This window comes from Corythoichthys intestinalis, chromosome 16 (genome assembly GCF_030265065.1).
Source record: "Corythoichthys intestinalis isolate RoL2023-P3 chromosome 16, ASM3026506v1, whole genome shotgun sequence".
In the NCBI taxonomy this organism is placed as follows: Eukaryota; Metazoa; Chordata; class Actinopteri; order Syngnathiformes; family Syngnathidae; genus Corythoichthys; species Corythoichthys intestinalis.
This window is the reverse complement of record NC_080410.1, coordinates 11,405,127-11,425,282: the sequence shown is the minus strand read 5'-3', so window position 1 is coordinate 11,425,282 and position 20,156 is coordinate 11,405,127. Positions and strand designations below refer to the sequence as shown.

Here is a 20,156-nt window from a genome sequence, read left to right as displayed (position 1 = left end):
ATACATATTTTAGCAAGCACATTGCTATTTTGTTTATTTTATTGATACAATGCGCATGATTTATGTTCATCAACTCCTTATTAACCCCGACAGCTTTTGCCGTATTTCGCTACAATTGTCACAAAGCACACGCCGTAGTGCGGCTGATAGTGTCGTAAAACTTCATGCAACTAGTGAAAGCGGCTAAATCAGCTACTCCCATCGTGTGTCCGTGTGAAAGGAAGTCTAACTTCTTTAGCCAGCATAACTTAAGTTGAGAATCATGGCCGGAGCTGACGAATTCATGAAATATCGTTCTCCACTGGTGTCAAGATATGCGAGCAAGGAAATGGCTTACAACTTCAGCGATAGGAAGAAATTCACAACCTGGAGAAAGCTGTGGATCTTCCTTGCTAAGGCTGAGAAGGTTTGATATTTTATCGTTGTTCTGTACTGGGACATCATTGCTATAGTTGGATATATGCATGAACTATATGTGTACTAATGTATCGACCTTCACGATGCAGATCAAGTATCCTGTTCTAAAAATAATTTTAAAGAGCTACACACCATATGCTTTCCCTGACAACTACTAACACCTGCCCATGCGCCTTATCCATAATACAAAATCAATGCATTAATTAATTTTCAATTTAATAATCATACTAGAGAGGGCATCTATTTCATATGAAATAAATTTAACCTGCTGTAAATTAGGGTTGTCTAAAGTATTGAGTGTACAGACTCGGTGTTTTATTTTTGTACTACAACAGGTCATCAAAAATTTGTTGTCAAAGGGTAAATTTAATTTTGCCCTGCCTGATAGAAATGGATATTTTTACATATTTGTCATCAACTCACTGACTGCCATTGACAGCACTGGACGTCCAATTTTGATTATTGTTCATTTGCCCCTCCCAGTCAAAAAAATGGGACGTCTAGTGCTGTCAATGGCATTAAACGGTACACATACACGCAGACAGTCCTCTCAGTTTAAAGCAGTGGTTCTTAACCTTGCTAAAGGGACCGAACCCCACAAGTTTCACATGTGGATTCACCGAACCCTTCGGAATTGGATAATAAAGTTATTTTTGTCAAATTCAAAACCAATATATCTAAGCTAGCAAGCTAATAATTTAGCAAATTCCCATTCAAAATTCTCATTTTGACAACATGTTTTATAAACAGGTCAAAATTTGAGACCACGCTGCCCATTGTTCTGTTATATTCCCTCATACCAAGTGTGAGTCAACTTTCCACTGAGCAAACCAGTTCCTCCTCCCACAATATCGAGGACTAATAGTTAAAAAAAAATGGATTAAGCCTGTAAATTGAGAGAAAACCAGTCCAAAGCCTGGTCTAAAAAGCCATTTGCCTAGATTTAATCTGGGTACGAAAATAGGGCTCTGGATTTCTTTACTTTCGCTGAACCCCTTTGACTTACTCACCGAACCCCTGGGGTTCGATCAAACCCAGGTTAAGAACCACTGGTTTAAAGGAATTGTATGTCTATCGTTGTAAATTCAGTTAATTTGGAGTCACTTCCTTGTTGATTTTAAGGTACCTACCATTTACGGTATGTTTTGGGGCTTTTCGGGGTCACCTTCTGTATATTTTGGATCATTGGGGCACTTTCTGATGATGTTGGGGCATTTCTAGATCACTTCCTGTTAATTTTGGGGAAATTTAAGGTAGTTTTTTTGTAAAAAATAATGACACCTAATGCAGAAACATCGAAAGAGGTAACATTTATTTGTTTTTTCTTGATCTATGTAATATCAAAAGTGTTATTGAGTAGGTTTTTGAGATAGTTATACATTTTGGAATTGTGACTGTACTGTAAATACAATTCAATTGCTTCATACCAAATTAAGCCTGTGTAAATGTATTTTTAATATACTGTATGTTTAAAAAAATATTTGGAATAGTACTGATTAACCCACTATTTTATTAGTGCTGCTACATATTTTTATGTAGTCTGTCAACCCTGTATATGTTCTGCATTTAAATATTGTAAGTATGTAAGCATGACTGGATTGATCATCTTTGAGACATAAATTTAACTGGTGGCAGACGCAGGCTCACATGCATCCTCTCACATGACCTTTTGCACATGCTAATCAGATCAAGTCGACAGAAATAGTCCACATTTCCCCCTTCTGACATTCTTTCTATTTTGCTTTATTGACTTTTGCCAGTAGGGCAGGGAGATTAATCAATTTCACATTGAACTCACAAATTCGGACAATTTTAAATTGCTGAGGCCGCAATTTTTTTTCACGTGCTCTTTACTGACCGATTATCTGTTGTGTTAACTGATAAATCTGCTAATTTCTGTCCCCTGTAACAGAAAATATTTTCGTTCCACATTTAATAACAGATACAGAAAAAATTTAGATTTAAAATGATTATAAATTAGGGATTTCTTTGGTCCAATCACAAAATTACCAGACAATTGAACTCTGGTTAAAAAAAAAAAAAAAAAAGATTGGTGTTTTATATGTATTTATATATTTCTATTTTCAAATTTTAAGGGATACAAAGCAACCAAATATTCCAGATGTACATGGATATTGTCAAAACAAACAAATATATATGTTTTAATGTATGTTTTATATCGCAACATATGCGAAAACAGCAGAAGCGGAAGTGAACACCGTCGGAAAGCGAACATTGTGGTAGCTGTTCGGGAGCTAATGCTTTGATAGCATCATGCAAGGGTAATATCCGCAGTATGGAAATAGTTGGAGGACTTTCATTTGGATGAATGTTTTTTCTTCTCCTTTTACATTTCCAAGGTATCATATCAGGACTCTGTATTGGCAGATACCAAATCCAGAATCATCAAAATTTGATCATGCAGTTGGTCAACAGTTTATGTAGTTTCGCAAAAGTCAAAACATGTTTGGTTAAAAAATATCTTTACATGCTGGATAACTGAACACATTCAGATATGAATGGCGGCAAGCGTCATGCTTTTTTGAACCAGTTTTTATAAACTTAAGACATAACACTTGATTGTCCATGCACTATCGGTCATAGCATATAATGTTTTGATGGTACGATGTATTGCTGCCCAATATGTAATCTTCAAGCTCTAGTTTCTAACCGACGGTCGCCCTACCCGAGATGGCCTCCAGCTAAGCACCAGCACGCCAACCCCCCCGCAAAACGATGATAGACGTATAGATAGAATTTCAATTAGATTATTAGGAGTAGACGTCTAGTGGCGTCAGTGCTAACCACTGAGTAAATTGAAATTGACAAAATAATCTTTTAAAAATCGGAAGAGAAATTGGATAGTTATGACTTAATTTTTGTGTCAATACATTGACTTTGATGAAGACGTCGCCCCTAGCGATATTTCCACACTGAGCCATTTTGGAAGGGGTGGTGTATTACCAGCCCTCACACTTCAAATGGATCAGATGTCTAGCACCTGCAATAGCAGTCAATGAGGTGAAAAATAAAATTTGTTCATCTGGCCAAGAAGCCCCCTCCTACCAATTAGTTTAGTCGACATCCAATCCATTCGAACTGGGAGGCTGGCAGTTCGTTCATTGGCTGTCAGCACTCCCATTTTAAATGGATTGGAACTCAATGGCAGAGACCGAGTTAAGCAGTGTCTGACAAAGCCATGATAGAAATGACTTTACATTGAAGTGAGTATGCCGTAATCTAGTATTTGCCGCTGTTAAGTTCGCAAATTTTCATAAAAAATGTTTTATGAACTACAACTCAACTCAGCAAGACTTATCTAAATGGTCATTTCTTCCACTCTCACTGGTTGGATGAGTAAACTCTATAAAAATGTCGGTGCCACCCAAATATATATATCTGTGTCAGACTCTTCCTGTGCTCATCCCCAGTGCTTACTTCAAGAAACTTGATTCTATAGTATCATCTTTTATCTGGAATTAGGGGTGGGCGATATGGCCTTAAATACGTATCACGATAAATGGAGCAGATTTACCTCGATAACGATAAATGACGATAAAGTCGCCCAAGCGGACTGTTGTATAATTTGAAAATCTGAATCAATGCATGAAATACAGATTAACAGTTTCTTGTTGATTTAGTTACCAGCATTCAATTTGATATATTTAACAATTGTACATGCAGTCTAGACATTAGGTTTATAAAAATGTATTGTAAACAATAAGAATTCAAGTATGAGCATTTATAACAGCGTGTATGGCTTGAACAATCTACATTGTCAAAATCAATATGCCTGTGCAAACATTGTAACACAAATGACTTGCAGCTTGAACAGTACACTTCAAAAAGACAATTTATTGTTAATGGCTGCTGTGACATAATTATTCAATACAAGTGTTTACTTTATGGTTTCAGCCCCCCCCCCCCCCCCCCCAAGTGCATTTTAAAATAAGTGCAGGCATACATGAACCCCCAAACAGACAGACAGACACACATTAAAGCTATATTGATCTTCTGCAAATGAAACACTTAAGATTTTATGATAGCAATAATGACACAGAATTAATTACATACAGAAAAATAGCTGGGGCCATTTCTCGGTCATATTACAAGTTTCACCGTTGGATTGTGCTTAATGCTGAATGCTTTACCATCACAAAAGCTATCAGAGAAATCACACACAGTCAGATACAAAATAACGTGACATAGTAATTGCTAGATGCAGTCCGTGCACAATCCACTGATTAAGTCCTGTTTTGACAAGGTTAGAGCCGTTATCCGACTCCATCACGTTCATTTGTAGCGTTAGCCGCTAGCGGCCTCTAGCGTTAGGCGCTAGCGTTAGCCTGTGGCCTGGCTACCAGTAGAAAGCAATGAAAGCACCATCTCCGGAAATCGTGAGAACAAGGGAGTACAGCGGGTGAAAGCCCGTCTGGATGCCACCAAGAGTCTATTAAATGTCGGGTGAAAGTTTGGCGAACCTCCCTTAAGCCACACTCCATCACGTTTTGCTTGTAGCATTAGCTGCTAGCGTTAGCTTGCCGGGCTTCTGTTTGATTGGCTTCCTGATGATCACGTGACTCCCTACGTGAGTACATTCACTGCTTTCTTAAAGGGGAATGAACATAGGCGAACAACACAGAGTCAAAGCGGGATGAAAAGACTATTTTCTTGTTTTATTAATTTACCGAATTTACCGACATGGTCAAAATTACGTCGGTCATCGTGAAGAATTTCGGTGACGGTAAATTTTCGGTTTACCGCCCAGCTCTATCTGGAATGGCAAGAAACCCTGTCCCCAGAAAGAACACCTCCAAAAATTAAAACGCGATGGTGGTTTTGCTCTCCCCAATTTCCGCTATTATTGCTGGGCTGCAAACCTTTATTGATTGTCCTTCTGGGTATATTACTCTTTTAACAATGGAGGACCAAAATGGATGGATATGGAGAAACTTTCATATAGTTTCTTGTCCTTGCCATCTGTGGTCGGGACCTCCATTTCTCATCTCAAGCACAGAAGATGCCACGCCACAACCCCATAGTTTATTACTTTGTTAGAATCTACATGCAGTTTAGAAAACACTTCGGTCTCCTTAACATGAGTTTATCAAGTCCAGTAGCATCAAACAACTTTTTTCTCCGCAATGCAGGATTCTACCTTCCATTTGTGGCGACGACAGGTGCTGATAAATTTCGGAGACCTTTGTATTGAAAACAAGTTTGCCTCCTTCCAATAATTGTCCCAAAAATATCATCTTCCGGTTTCTAATTTTTTTTTTTTTTAGATATTTGCAGAAAAGACATTTTATCTCAAGCTCCATCCGAGGGTTCCCAGATAAACCTCATAATAATGCAATTGATAGTTTGATGTGTTTTAACCCTACCAAGAAAAACGCAGTCTCGATAATGCTGACATCATTCTCCCATTTAAATCCCACCTCTACGTCCAAAATCAAAGTAGCATGGGTGAAAGACATTGACACTGTTATAAGCACAACTGAGTGGGCAGAGGTCCTGAGGAGAATTCATTCATCTTCATTTTGCGCAAAGCACTGCTTAATCCAGTTCAAGATTGTACACAGGCCTCACCTTTCTAAATCTCGGTTGGCAAAAATCTACCCTCAAATTGATCCGTCAGGTGACCGATGTAAATCAGAAGAGGCCACTTTAGCACATATGTTTTGGTCTTGTCCCAAGATACAACAATACTGGGAAGGCATCTGTAATGTACTTTCTAATACGATTAAGGTCAAACTTTCACTTAATCCACTTATATTACTCTTTGGGGTCATGCACGAGAGATTAGTACTACCTATCGGGGGGGGCGTAAAATCATTGCCTTTTCAACATTGTTAGCTCAACACCTGATCCTTTTTAAATGGAAGGATGCAGCCCCACCGACAACATCACAATGGATAAAAAAAAGTATTATTCCATCTGAAACTCGAAAAAATCAGACATGTGATGAGCGGCTCAGAACAAAAATTCCATAAAGTTTGGGGGGATCTTCTGAAATATGTTGATCATCCTTCAACAAAGATAGAGGAATGAAAATTCTGTTGTATAAAGGCAGACTCAAATGTATTCTGTTGTATACCAACGGTCTTAAAATATTTATCCTTGATGTACATGCCTGTGACAGTTTTTCATTTTTTTAAATTTTTAATTGTTTTTTAAAAATTATTTTTAGTTTGTTTTTTGTTGGGAAGGAGGGGGAAAAAGTGTCTCATATGGATCTCTCTATTACTCTTTCAAATCTGAATAAACACATTCAAACACAAGTTTGCAAATTTTGATCTAGCTCTTTGGTTTACCTCTAAAAATTAGGTGCACAGAATGCGTTGGTAACAGTAGACATCATTTTGAGTTGGCTCCCATGAATAGTGCTTTAATAGACCTAACTTTGTTGACCTATTTGATTTTATTGAAGGTTTGTGTGCTTGACAAATTGACTTTTCACAAGAGGAGTCTTGAAATAGTTAATTTTTTTTTAAGGGTGGCGCCAAGCACCCAGTTCATCTATTTTATAGTTCCATCACATGCTTGCTGTAATCTAACAAAAAAACTCTAATCCAATCAGGATATTAAGTCATGTCACGAAGACGTCACATGCGCTTCTACACTGACAAAGCAGATAATCAAATCCAATAGCAGAAAGCTTCTTGTTACACATTTTAAACAGTCCTTAAAGGTTCACACCATCAAATAATTGGACCCGCGTTGGCTTCTCCCATTAAGAACGCAAATTAAATAGTGAGGGGATAAATCTTTATCCCCAAAAGAAATTCTGCTGGAAAAGAACAGAAGACACAAGGCTCAGAGCACACTTCTCATTGAAATGTATAAGGGGGCTGACTGTGATTGTGTAAACGCTAAAGTAAAACATTTTTAAGAACTATTTAAACTTTCCCATTCTAAGCCACCTCACTTCATTTTACAGCGTGTTTGTGTTTTTGCCCATAAACTGTAAAAATCCATATTGATGATAATGATGATGAAGAAGCTTTTTTTATTTCGAGCATGCACAAAAAACAGAAATACATTATAATTTAACAAATTATTTGTACTCGAAAGGGAGCAGAAAAGAAGAAAAAAGCCATTTTATCCCACCCTTGATCACATTGTCCAACATCTTTACTTCGTGGGATACTACTGTCCAAACAATGAGAAGAAAAAAAAAATCAGACAAGAACTAAACCAATAGACTACCAACTAAGGTTTGCTCATTAACAATAATATATACACCAGTTGACAAGTACAGCAACATAACATTGTCAGCAAATGTCATTATACTGAGACCAGACCATATTTTTATGCAACAATTTAAATTTTTGGATATTTTGACAATGTTTGAATTGTCTAAATTGTTCCAAAGTTTCACTCCACATACAGACACACGAAAACGTTTGCAAGTAGTTCGAAAGCTGGGTAAGATAAAATCTCTACAGCCTCGCAAACTATGCATACTCTCACGAACCTTAAAAAGGTTTTGTATATTATATGGCAGTAATTTATTATATGTTTTAAATAACATTACAGCTGTATGCTAGTTGACGAGATTTTTGATTTTTAATACTTTAGAGTGAGAAAAGAAATGATGGGTGTGATCAAGAAATCCGACCTTATGTATACCTTAATCTGTACTGCTCGTTTCTGCAGTATGACTAATGAGTTGATGGTAGTTTTATAACTGTTTCCCCACACTTCAATACAATAGGTGAAATATGGGAGCACTAGGGATAAGTACAAGGTGCGAAGTGCGCTATCATCAAGATATGATTTCACGTTGTTTATTAGTGACAGGCTTTTGGAGATTTCGGTTTTGATGTGTCTTATGTGGGCTTTGCATGATAATTTACTATCCACAATAACTCATAAAAATTTGAATTCATTCACATTACCAACTGGGACCCCATCTATCTTTATTTGTAGGTATGAGTTATATTTAAGGTTGCTAAATATTAGAGGTGTGCATCGGTACTGCCCTCACGATTCAATTCGATTACGATTCGGAGGGCCACGATTTGATTCAATTCGATTCGATTCGATTCAGAGGGTCACGATTCGATTCGGTTCGATTCGGCAATGCATCGCGATGCCTTAAAGCCTGGGATGCATGAAAATTCTAAAGCAAAGCATATTTTTCGTGAATCATGAGGCAACACAAGCGGTCAGACATTAAACAACTTTTTATTGGCTCTTGTGTCACTCCTGGTTGAAGTCAAATGAAAATACTTTTAGATATATATTTAAAAAAAAAAAAAAAAAAAAAAAAAAAAAAACAGATCACAGCATTTAATTGGTGCTTTTAATGAGACCAAGGCTTTGTCTTTTTTTTTACACACAGTAGCAGCCTTTCGCACAGTGCAACATCTGTGCAAAATCAGTAATAACAGTCACTGTATTTTAGTCACAACAACCCATCGATAAAAATATTCAAGTAAATATTAAAGAAAGCGACAAAGAAAATATTGTAGTGCAGCAGCATCTTTATCGCAATATCAATCCAGGGATCAGTTCAGTTGCAAACGAAACATCCAACTAAATTGCAATGTAGAACAAAAGTAAAATGTAGGCCTAGCCCACTATATATGTGCAATCAACTTAGAAATGCAATCAATAACTACCACATAACAATAAAAAATAATGAATTAAAATGAAGTGCAGCAGCATTTTAGCAGCCATAACAATCTGTTTCAACATGAGGAAATATCATTTTTTTTGCAATTGAGAGAGCAGAGAGATAGTAGAGGTTAGATGGGGCCTAAAAAATCCAGCCCGACCCGACACGGCCCGCTGGTATTGAAGCCCGACCGGCTTGGAGTGAAGTGAAAGAAAAAAAACGCAGCAGCAGCAATATATTTTCATTTCTTCGAGATGGCAGAAAAAAACGCGTGTTTCTCAATGTTTAAATAGTCTACATATTTTTGTGATCATTATAGAAGCATTTACACAACGAAATAACGCTGGGAAAGTTTAATATAAAAAAAAAAACATGCGATTTTGCAGACACACAGAGGAGAAGATTCAAAAGGATCACATTTGTGTTGCCTTTGTGTGCATAAAAAAGTGTCTTTCGTAACGAATTCTCAGTTGGCAGAAAAAAAACGCACGTTTTCTTAATGTTTAAATAGTCTACATATTTTTGTCATCATTATAAAATCATTTACACAACGAAATAACGCTGGGAAAGTTTAATATAAAAAAAAAAAAAAAGAAACGAGTTTGCAGACACACAGAGGAGAGGATTCAAAAGGATCACATTTGTGTTGCCTTTGTGTGCATAAAAAAGTGTCTTTCGTAACGAATTCTCAGTTGGCAGAAAAAAAAACGCAAGTTTTCTTAATGTTTAAATAGTCTACATATTTTTGTCATCATTATAAAATCATTACACAACGAAATAACGCTGGGAAAGTTTAATATAAAAAAAAAAACATGCGATTTTGCAGACACACAGAGGAGAAGATTCAAAAGGATCACATTTGTGTTGCCTTTGTGTGCATAAAAAAGTGTCTTTCGTAACGAATTCTCAGTTGGCAGAAAAAAAACGCAAGTTTTCTTAATGTTTAAATAGTCTACATATTTTTGTCATCATTATAAAATCATTTACACAACGAAATAACGCTGGGAAAGTTTAATATAAAAAAAAAAAAAAACGAGTTTGCAGACACACAGAGGAGAGGATTCAAAAGGATCACATTTGTGTTGCCTTTGTGTGCATAAAAAAGTGTCTTTCGTAACGAATTCTCAGTTGGCAGAAAAAAAACGCAAGTTTTCTTAATGTTTAAATAGTCTACATATTTTTGTCATCATTATAAAATCATTTACACAACGAAATAACGCTGGGAAAGTTTAATATAAAAAAAAAAAAAACGAGTTTGCAGACACACAGAGGAGAGGATTCAAAAGGATCACATTTGTGTTGCCTTTGTGTGCATAAAAAAGTGTCTTTCGTAACGAATTCTCAGTTGGCAGAAAAAAAACGCAAGTTTTCTTAATGTTTAAATAGTCTACATATTTTTGTGATCATTATAAAATCATTACACAACGAAATAACGCTGGGAAAGTTTAATATTAAAAGAAGAAAAAAAACGAGTTTGCAGACACACAGAGGAGAGGATTCAAAAGGATCACATTTGTGTTGCCTTTGTGTGCATAAATAAAAGTGTCTTTCGTAACGAATCGCAAGCGCCTTAGCGGAGGAGGAGAAGAAAAAGTGGACGGCGCCACTGCTTCATGTGAGTGCACAAGCAAATGCACAATACAGAGAGCCTGCTCTCGGTTTTATCCCATTTAAAAAAAAAAAAAAAAATTATTAGTCCGGCGCGGGGCGGCCCGACCCGACCCGACCCGAACGTGAATGCTTAACATTTTGGGCCCGACCCGTTCAGGTTCAGGCACAAGATGTAACCTCTAAGAGATAGGACATAACAAAACAATGGCTGAAGCGGAGAAAGAGGGAGCAAGAAAGATTCTTGATGCACCTAAGACATTGAAAGCTGACATCTGGAGACATTTTTGGCTTCTATGAGGTTGGTGGGAAACTTGACCAGAGTTATGCAGTGTGTAAAAAATGAAACATGACAATAATAATACAAATGGGGAAACCAAATCCATTGCATCACCGGAATTGCGCAGGGAAGATTTTTGAACGTACTTATATATTTTCAAATGCGCTGAATCGATTCGGCTTGTTGCCCGCATCGAATCGAATCGTCCATGCCCCGCATCGGGATGCATCGCCGCATCGATTATTGTTGACACTACTACTAAATATCATTACTTTTGTCCTTTTTAAGTGATAATTTATTTATATGCATCCATATCTTTAATTTACGTCATCATCATTTACAGTAGTTACCGGTTCATTTTGGTTTTCACTACTATCAAATAGGTTTGTGTCATCAGCAAAAAGGATACATTTAAAAAACAAAGACACATTATATATATCATTAATATAAATATTAAAGATACACGATAATATCGGCTACCGATAATTATCGGCCGATAATGGCAATTATGACGTCACACAGATAATACAGATAATAAAAAAAATCAACCGATAATGCAATCCGATAATTATATACTTGATTTAGCCTCCAAATGTGCGCAACCAAGCAGTTTTCTCCACTTCTTTACTGCCGCCTGCTCAACCCCTCCCCTCTCTGAAGCCCCTGTGGGAGGAGGGGTTTAGGAGTACGGCGTCATAGAGGAGGCGGTGTTACACATCAGTGTTGACACTGTTGAGGTGCTCTCACTAGCGTGCGTTGCTTTTCCCGTGTGTGAAATGAAATAAACGATGCTCTCGCCATCTACAAAACAGTTCCTCAAGGCCTAAAGAAAGCGTCCTCATTGAACACCACTAGCACTAACCCAGCAGCCATTTAAAACTGCATCACAATGATTTTTGGAACGAATATGAGGCTGCTGCTAGCATGAATGCTAAAGCTATTGTTAACAAATAAACTATAAAGGAAGCTACGGGGCTTGTGACGATACAGAGACGCTGCGGTCCTCCCGGAGTCGGGGGGTTTGGGAATGCAGCCCAAAGCGAGTGGTAAACTCCCATCTATGGCTAAACACCTCACGAGATCGATAGTTGACAAGTAGCTGTCTTCCGACGGAGCCCGCCGGTCCGGCAGGCCGCCGCCTCGCCCTAGGCGGGTAGAGGATGAGAGCAGAGCCATGCACCGAATGCGCCGCAGCGAGCCGGCCGGGGCGGGCGGATATCCGGTACGAACTTAGCTGCCGCCGCCACTCCGGTTCAAGACAGAGGCCTGGCGCGGTTGCTAATTTGGCAGCCGGGCGGACTGAAGGGCACAGGCGGGAGGAAATTCCCGAAATGACCCGATAGCCAAATCCCTGGATGAAAAAATAATGCAGTTTATGCGACCACGATTCTTCGTGAAAGACATGCCGATCACATCAGTTTTACCACGGACATTTACACAGGTGATGTCAACAAACCATGTTTATCATGACGGCACAGTGGTTAGTTGATAATTGTAACATGCGCCAAACGACACAAAGAAGTCATCCAGTCAGTAATGCATTCAGTACGCTTTAAATTTATGACGTCTTAATCAGATCATTCTTCTTAAATCTAGTCAAATAATTTTCCCCATCTTGTTTGAGTGTTGAAGACTAGTTGAATGCGCCAGATTATTCCACTTACTTGAACTAAATATTGCAATTTGTTCTTATTAAGCCCAAACATCTAAAAAAAATAAGGTCATTTTCACCTAAATCAAGAAAAAATTGCTTTCAAATAATGTTTTGAAACATACATATTCTTGAATAAAGAACATTTTTGACAAGTTTTTTTTTTTTATTTATTTATTTTTTTTTTTTAGGATTATGTATAATAATTTATTGCTTAAAATAAGGCTGTTAATCTTATTTTCAGCTGGCCATTTTTCTTCAAGAAATCTGAGTGAAATATACTTGAAGTGCTAGCAGTTAATTTAACTTATTTCCAATAGATTTACACTGAAAACAAGGGACTTTAACTAGTCTTAAGGAGCTGTGTTTTTGCTGTGTAGTAATGTTATACTTTAGGAATGGCATACTTTTAAAGCCATTTTTGTGCAATTTATGTATTTACTCTGTAAGTAATTGTTGCCAAAAGTTTACCATTACACAATGTCAGACAATCTGTCTTTATTTAGATGTTGGAATTTACTACTACTACTACTTGTTCACATTTGATGTTGAAAAAAAAAGAGCAATATTATTTTTGCACAGCAATATTTTCTCTTGTGTATACTTTAAAATTTTACATAAATCTTTAATAAAATTATCGGCTTGACATTATCGGTTATCGGTTGGAACGAGGAGGAAATTATCGGTTATCGGTATCGGCTGAAAAATGCATTATCGTGCATCACTAATAAATATAAATATTAAATAATTTTGGTCCCAAAACAGACCCATGAGAGACACTGAGATATTCTGATGAGCATTTCCCCATTTTAAAAAACATTGCTGAAAATATGCAAAATGGCAGGGCACAAACAATAATTATTGTCTAGCAGAGGCTTACCAACTGTGTGACGAAGTACTCTTTGCTTTCCATGGATCATTAGCACCTCTACATATTACATAATTGATTGGAACAGTCCAACATTCATATATCCTGTTTGGAAACATTACAAACCGAATTCAGCATGTCCGTACTTTAAATATCGCCGTCATTGTTCTCCTCAGGATTTGGGTCTGCCAATCGCAGATGAGCAAATTGCAGAGATGGAGAGCCATGCGGAGGACATCGACTTTACCATGGCAGCGGAAGAGGAGCGTAAACTCAGGCATGACGTGATGGCTCACGTACACACCTTCGCACACTGCTGCCCCAACGCAGCGGCCATCATCCACCTGGGAGCTACTTCCTGCTATGTTGGAGATAACACTGTAATGACCATCAACCTCAAATTCCCAAAACATTGCTTGCATCTTTAAAATGATAGATATTGATGCTTTTACCCTAGAATGGACTCTCTGGTGTAGTGGTGGGCATAAGGCATACAGTTCTGAGGTTCCAAGTCAAATTTGGCTGTTTCTGTGTGATCTTTTTATGTTATTCCTGTGCTTGTGTAGATTTTCTCTGGTTACCTCAGTTTGAAACCCCTGTTGTAAAATTTCCATTGATACGAATCTGATCTTGCTTTGCTCTTTCTCCTCAGGATCTGATTATGCTGCGTGATGGTTTCGACATCCTCTTACCGAAGGTGAGGCTCAGCTGTGTAGCCGCCAAGGTGCACCCATCCATTAAATTAGACAATTAAATCAGCAAAATTAGCCGTTTGGAAATTGTTCTCAGATGTTTTAAAGCAGAACACAAAAAAAAAAATCTTAAACTGTTGTTTACATGAAATTTATGCCTGGGATTGGTTTTCGTTTTATTGACAGTTGGCAAGAGTCATCGACAGGCTGTCAAATTTTGCTGAGAAGTATTCTGACCTCCCCACACTTGGCTTCACACACTACCAGTATGTCCTTCTTTTTCTTCACTGCAACCCCCACCCCACTTCAATGCAGCCTTTCCTACCCGCAGGCCAGCACAGTTGACCACGGTGGGAAAGCGAGCGTGCCTGTGGCTGCAGGACTTGGCGATGGACATGCGAAATCTGCAACGAGCACGTGATGACCTGCGTTTCCGTGGTGTCAAGGGGACCACTGGCACTCAGGCTAGTTTCCTCCAACTCTTTCAGGGAGACCACAGCAAGGTAATATATATCCATTTAAATAACATGTTTATTTAGAATACATTTTTGTAGTGTGTTAAATGTTGAATGTTTTATTAGGTGGAGGAGCTGGACAGGTTGGTGACACAGATGGCAGGGTTTAAAAGGTAATTTGTGAATACTTCAGGTCAATAGCAAAGATTTGTCATTTAGATATGCACCAAACAACATGCATTCATAGATACACACCTGAATTTGAGTGAGGTTTCTCTCTCCGGAAAAAAATGCAACTCCTAAATATGATGGAGCACTTTCACCTCACTACAAACTGCAATCAAAATAATAACAAGAGGAATAACATATCGTATACCGTATATGTAGATGAGTTCAGTTTCGTAGCTGTTAATAGCTTGTACCTGTGCTACTCAGAGCTTACCTGGTGACTGGACAGACATATAGCCGTAAAGTGGACATAGACTCTCTAGCCAGCCTTGCAAGTCTAGGAGCCACCGTTCATAAGGTAATGTACACTCATAGCATGATGCCTTCCTCCAGTACGGTGTGATAAGGAAAAACATCTTTAATGATATCGATATGCCACGATATAATACATTTTCAAATTTTTTGTGAAACATTATATACACCCCCCCCACTTTATTTTTGAATTGGCATTAATCTCACCTTTCACAATGTGAAATTTATCAATATCTAATTATTAGTGCTGCAACGATTAATCAATTAATTTGAATAATTTGATTAGAAAAAAACTTCGAATCAAATTTTGCTGCTTTGAGGATTCGTTTAATTAGAGTGGCGTTACAATCGTTTGTTTTGAAAGGGTTTGCTTTAGTTTTATTGATTTGGGTGGATACACTGACCTCTAGTGGCAACAGTGAATATAGCATAACTTCTAAACATAGCTGGATCCAGCTGCTCTGTTTTGACCAACATAAGGTTTAAGTTTTTGTTTCAGCTAATGTTTTTTCTTTGTTTTTTTTTTGTTTTTTTAAAGAGGAATATTTAGCAGTTTTTTGTGGGAATGTGTTGGAAGGATTTGTTAAGAGCATTGTTAAAAAAAAAAAAAAAAAAAGCTAGCTGACTTTTGCTATGCAAGTTGGCCAAGTTAGCCAATTTGTCTTTGTTGTACTTTGATCCTCATTTAGTTTTTATACCGGTTCAGGCTAAGAACAGGTATTTTAATTAATTTTTAAATGCATTTATTGCTCTTGTGAAATGAAAGTGCAGTCCTGCATAGTTTGAAAAAACACTTGGGAATTTTATTTTGTATTTGAATTTATTGTTCTTTTATAAGTGCAATGTTAGCAAGCCTTCGTTTTACTAAAATTGATTCTGGAACACATTTAATGTTTCTAATCCGATTACTTGACTATTCAAACTAATTTATGGATTACTCAATTACTTAAATAATCTGTAACTGCAGCCCTACTAATTATCTGTTAATACTTGTGACTAGTGGTTTTGACTTTTAAGACTGCTTTATATGAAGTTAGCATAATATCATTGATGATGAATTAATATTAATAGTGGAACGAATTGTGTTGTCTCTATATGCGTGGATTACATTTTTTGTTATTTTCAATAGCCTTGCATGGATTACTCAAGTATGGTTGCAGGGAAGAGGCAATTGGCTAACCATTAATGGAGATGGGGACATCTTGAGGGCAATTGGCAGTACTACTATGTCATATGGAATCCCATTAATATGGCAAGTTGGCACAAATTGGGTGCCATCTGCTAGCCAAACTGTACATTGCAGGAACAGGTCTATTTATGAAGATGATGATAGACATGTAAAATGCTAATAGAAAGTTTTATATCGCCATATCATACACCATTTCCTCCCTCTAGTGGTGGTTATTATTTTGCCAACTGTAAATGCGGTTCATAAGAGTGGTTTACCTTTCCACAGATTTGTACCGACATCCGCCTGCTAGCCAACCTGAAAGAGATCGAAGAGCCTTTTGAGAAAGAACAGATCGGTACAGCCATTTACTAATTTGTTTAATCTCCCAGGACAACGGGGATCTAAATTTTGTTTGGAGGAAAAGAAGATTAATTTCAAAATCTTGCAAAAGAGATTTTCATACCTAACACCTATAGTTTTACATCACCCATGTCCCCTCAGGTTCTAGTGCCATGCCTTACAAGAGGAATCCGATGCGTGCTGAGCGTTGCTGTAGTTTGGCCCGACATTTGGTGGCACTGATGGCTGACCCATTGCAGACAGCGTCAGTGCAGTGGCTGGAGCGCACACTGGATGATAGTGCCAACAGGTCAGCCTTATGTTAACTCATTGTCTGCTATTGATAGCGATAGATTTCCAATCATCTGGCTCTTTTCATCCTTTTTTTGTAAATTCAAATGAGTTTATTACTAGTAGAGGTACGATCCATTTGAAGTGGGAGGGTGGCAGCGATTGAACGTTTGCCACCCTCCCAGTTTAAATGGATTCAACATCTACAATAGAGGAGTTCCAAAAAATCGATTATTACATGCACCGCAATTCGACACGTGACGATTCGATTACGATTCATAAAGGCTCAAAAACGGTGATTTTCTTTATGACAGCCACTCGTAGCGGAACGAAATTCAAGACACGTCTGACGCTCGGACACCTATAACAGACGCACGCACATTATAATCGATGTTGCCTTTAACTGAGTGAGAGATTTACACTTTTTCAAAAGACTGGAAAATACATTTCTGTATGGGACAGGCAGGAACAGAAGCGCACCGGGTAGCGCTTCTGTTCCTGCCTGTCATAACCATGATTAAGCGCCTTGAAAGGTGGAAAAGCGCTATATAAGTATAACACCATTTACCATTAAGTACAGCGGTAACACTACGAACATGCGAAATAGTAGGCCTATAGAAATCTGTGAAAACAAAGTATATTGGTTAAAAGAAGGCTTATTTCTCAAGACACTTTGTTTCCAGAAAATGGAATTCATTCCACCTATGTAAATTTTATTGTATTGTTGAGTGAAATAAGTACTCCGTTTAAAATGGTTAATATTTTTGCGCTTTCTTGTAAAAATAAATAAATAAAAAAGCAGCTTAAGGGCAGGTTTTTGATGTATGCACATGTTTCCATCGTTACTGTTGAATCATTAGGATATTTTAAATTAATAACAGACAAAAATATGTCTGTCTACTATATTAATTAGTAATGTACGATTCATTGATAATCGTGATAACCGTGATTAGTGGTGCAATGGATCATGATTGGTCCGAGATCCGTTCGGATCGACGTCATTGGTTCGGCACACGTGACCCGCGGATTCATTTCTGAGAAAAAAAAAAAGTGCCCCGGCCGCACACACTTGTGTAGAGCGGAGAAAGAGGGGAGCAGAGTGCACAGTGCAGACATGGTAAGCGGAGGAAAGGAGGAGCTTGAACGCCCCGCTGTATGGGCGCATTTTGGTTTCCCTGACAATTATGATGACAAAGGAAAAAGGTCAGTGGACAAAACCGCGACAGTGTGTACGCAATGTGGCATAAGAAAGCCATATGACAACGGAAACACATCCAGTATGTTCACGCATTTGAAGCGACATCACTCGGGTGTTTTACTGACCGAAGATGGCAAACAACTGCTCATCTCCGACGCATTTAAGCAGCCCCTTCCTGCACAATCCGACTGGGCTAAAGCCATCACTAAAGCTATCGGTGTGTTTATAGCTGCAGACATGAGACCATATTCAGTTGTGCAAAATGAGGGCTTTAAATACATGTTGAAAGTGCTTGAGCCACGCTATGACATCGCATCGCGCACACACTTTAGTGAAAAGATTGTGCCAAATCTCTATGAGGGAGAAAATAAAAATGTCGTGAATGAACTATCCCGGGCGTCAAATGTTGCGCTCACGACGGACGGGTGGACGTCCAGGGGAACGGAGAGTTAAGTGACGATAACTGCTCATTTTATCACACCAGAGTGGGAGATGAAAAGTCCAGTTCTGCAGACATGCCCCCTCTATGAGATTCACACAGGCACTTATCTTGCGCAGGTACTGACACAAGCAGTGGAAGAATGCGGATACTGAGGCCCAGTACTAATATCCCAGTAACAACTGATAATGCAAAAAATCAAATAAATGCAGTGAAGGGGGCAGGACTGGGTCCACAAATAGGGTGCTTTGCTCATGTAGTTTCAATTTCAGTTTTCAATAAACAAACAAAAATTATATTTACTTTTTTTTTTTTTTTTTTGCTTTTCGCTGATCCGAAAAATGATCTGATCCGTGACTCTTGATCTGAGGAACGATCCGATCCGTGAGTTTTGTGATCCGTTGCATCCCTAACCGTGATCATCGTCAATACTGTGATCATTGTTCAAGAATCGAATCGTAGCACCCTGAATCGTAATTGAATCGAATCTTGGGGTGCCTAATGGCACACCCCTAGTCTAAAAGTGATAAACCCATTTTCATTCGCTGCCTTCGTCCGGGCTTTCTCATTTAGGAGGATCTCCCTGCCGGAGTCCTTCCTCACCGCTGACATCATCCTTAGCACTCTGCAGAACATCACTGAGGGCCTGGTGGTCTATCCTAAAGTCATTGAAAGACACATCCGCCATGAGCTGCCCTTTATGGCTACTGAGAACATCATCATGGCAATGGTGAAGGCTGGAGGCAACAGACAGGTACAATAGTGTGCTTACTTAGTGTGTCTGGAAAATTTGTTGTAAGTAACAATTCTGTTTACGGGATCCTCTTTTTAGGACTGCCATGAAAAGATACGCGTCCTGTCCCAGGAGGCTGCAGCTGTAGTTAAACAGGAAGGTGGTGATAACGACTTGCTTGCCAGAGTGCAGGCAGACCCTTACTTTGCTCCCATTTTGGGACAACTGGACGCCATACTAGACCCCAAGACTTTTATCGGCCGTGCTCCCCAGCAGGTCAGTTACAGCTTTCATTATATTAATCAGCAGCCTCCTGTTTTTGTCAAGTCTTTGCACTGAATATGTTGGGAACCAAGTTTAAAAGCTCTGTGGTCCTCTTCCAGGTGTCCAGATTCCTGTCAGAAGAGGTGCGCCCTCTACTGGAGCCTTACAACTCCAAAATGGATGTCAAGATTGAGCTTGAGCTTTAATGCGTCAACCCATTTCACAAGTGTCATCGTAGCGAAGACAACACTGTAACTTCAGTATGATTATGAGTAATTGCTTTAAGACGGCTGTAATTTCTAACTTGTCTTAAAAAAGAAAAAATGTAGAAATAAGAAATTATTTTGATGAATTTTAAAGTAAAATATCATTAAAGCAAACCATGAACAATATGCTTCTTTAGCTTCTGTCACTTGTGAACTGAACCTGATGTCCTAAGATTGCTTAAAGTGTTTTCAACATTTTTAATAGTATCAATTAGCAGGGGCATCACTAGACCTAATACAATACTGGGGCACTGGTGAAGTAGCAACTTTTTTTATTTTTTAGCACTTATCTATCATTTTAGGTCGGAAATAGGGCTTTCATATATATATATATATATATATATATATATATATATACACACACAGTGGGGAGAGCAAGTA

At 38.2% G+C, this 20,156-nt stretch overlaps 1 protein-coding gene across 1 annotated transcript; it reads left to right on the top strand.

Moving 5' to 3' along the window:
* The first annotated feature begins 133 nt into the window (after positions 1–133).
* adsl (adenylosuccinate lyase) lies at positions 134–19,912 on the top strand. The gene is made up of 12 exons (XM_057861436.1): positions 134–406; positions 13,624–13,827; positions 14,100–14,144; positions 14,326–14,405; positions 14,471–14,642; positions 14,721–14,767; positions 15,030–15,120; positions 16,531–16,600; positions 16,747–16,894; positions 19,086–19,266; positions 19,345–19,521; positions 19,629–19,912. The coding sequence occupies exons 1-12, from the start codon at positions 263–265 to the stop codon at positions 19,713–19,715; spliced, it is 1,446 nt and encodes a 481-aa protein (XP_057717419.1). The 5' UTR covers positions 134–262; the 3' UTR covers positions 19,716–19,912.
* The last annotated feature ends 244 nt before the right edge of the window (positions 19,913–20,156 follow it).

Excerpts from the sequence above, each read along its gene's own strand:
- adsl (XM_057861436.1), top strand. The coding sequence starts at position 263 with ATGGCCGGAGCTGACGAATTCATGAAATATCGTTCTCCACTGGTGTCA. Across the intron at positions 14,643-14,720 it reads TTCAGGGAGACCACAGCAAG|GTGGAGGAGCTGGACAGGTT; the intron begins GTAATATATATC and ends ATGTTTTATTAG. Across the intron at positions 16,895-19,085 it reads CTGGATGATAGTGCCAACAG|GAGGATCTCCCTGCCGGAGT; the intron begins GTCAGCCTTATG and ends TTTCTCATTTAG.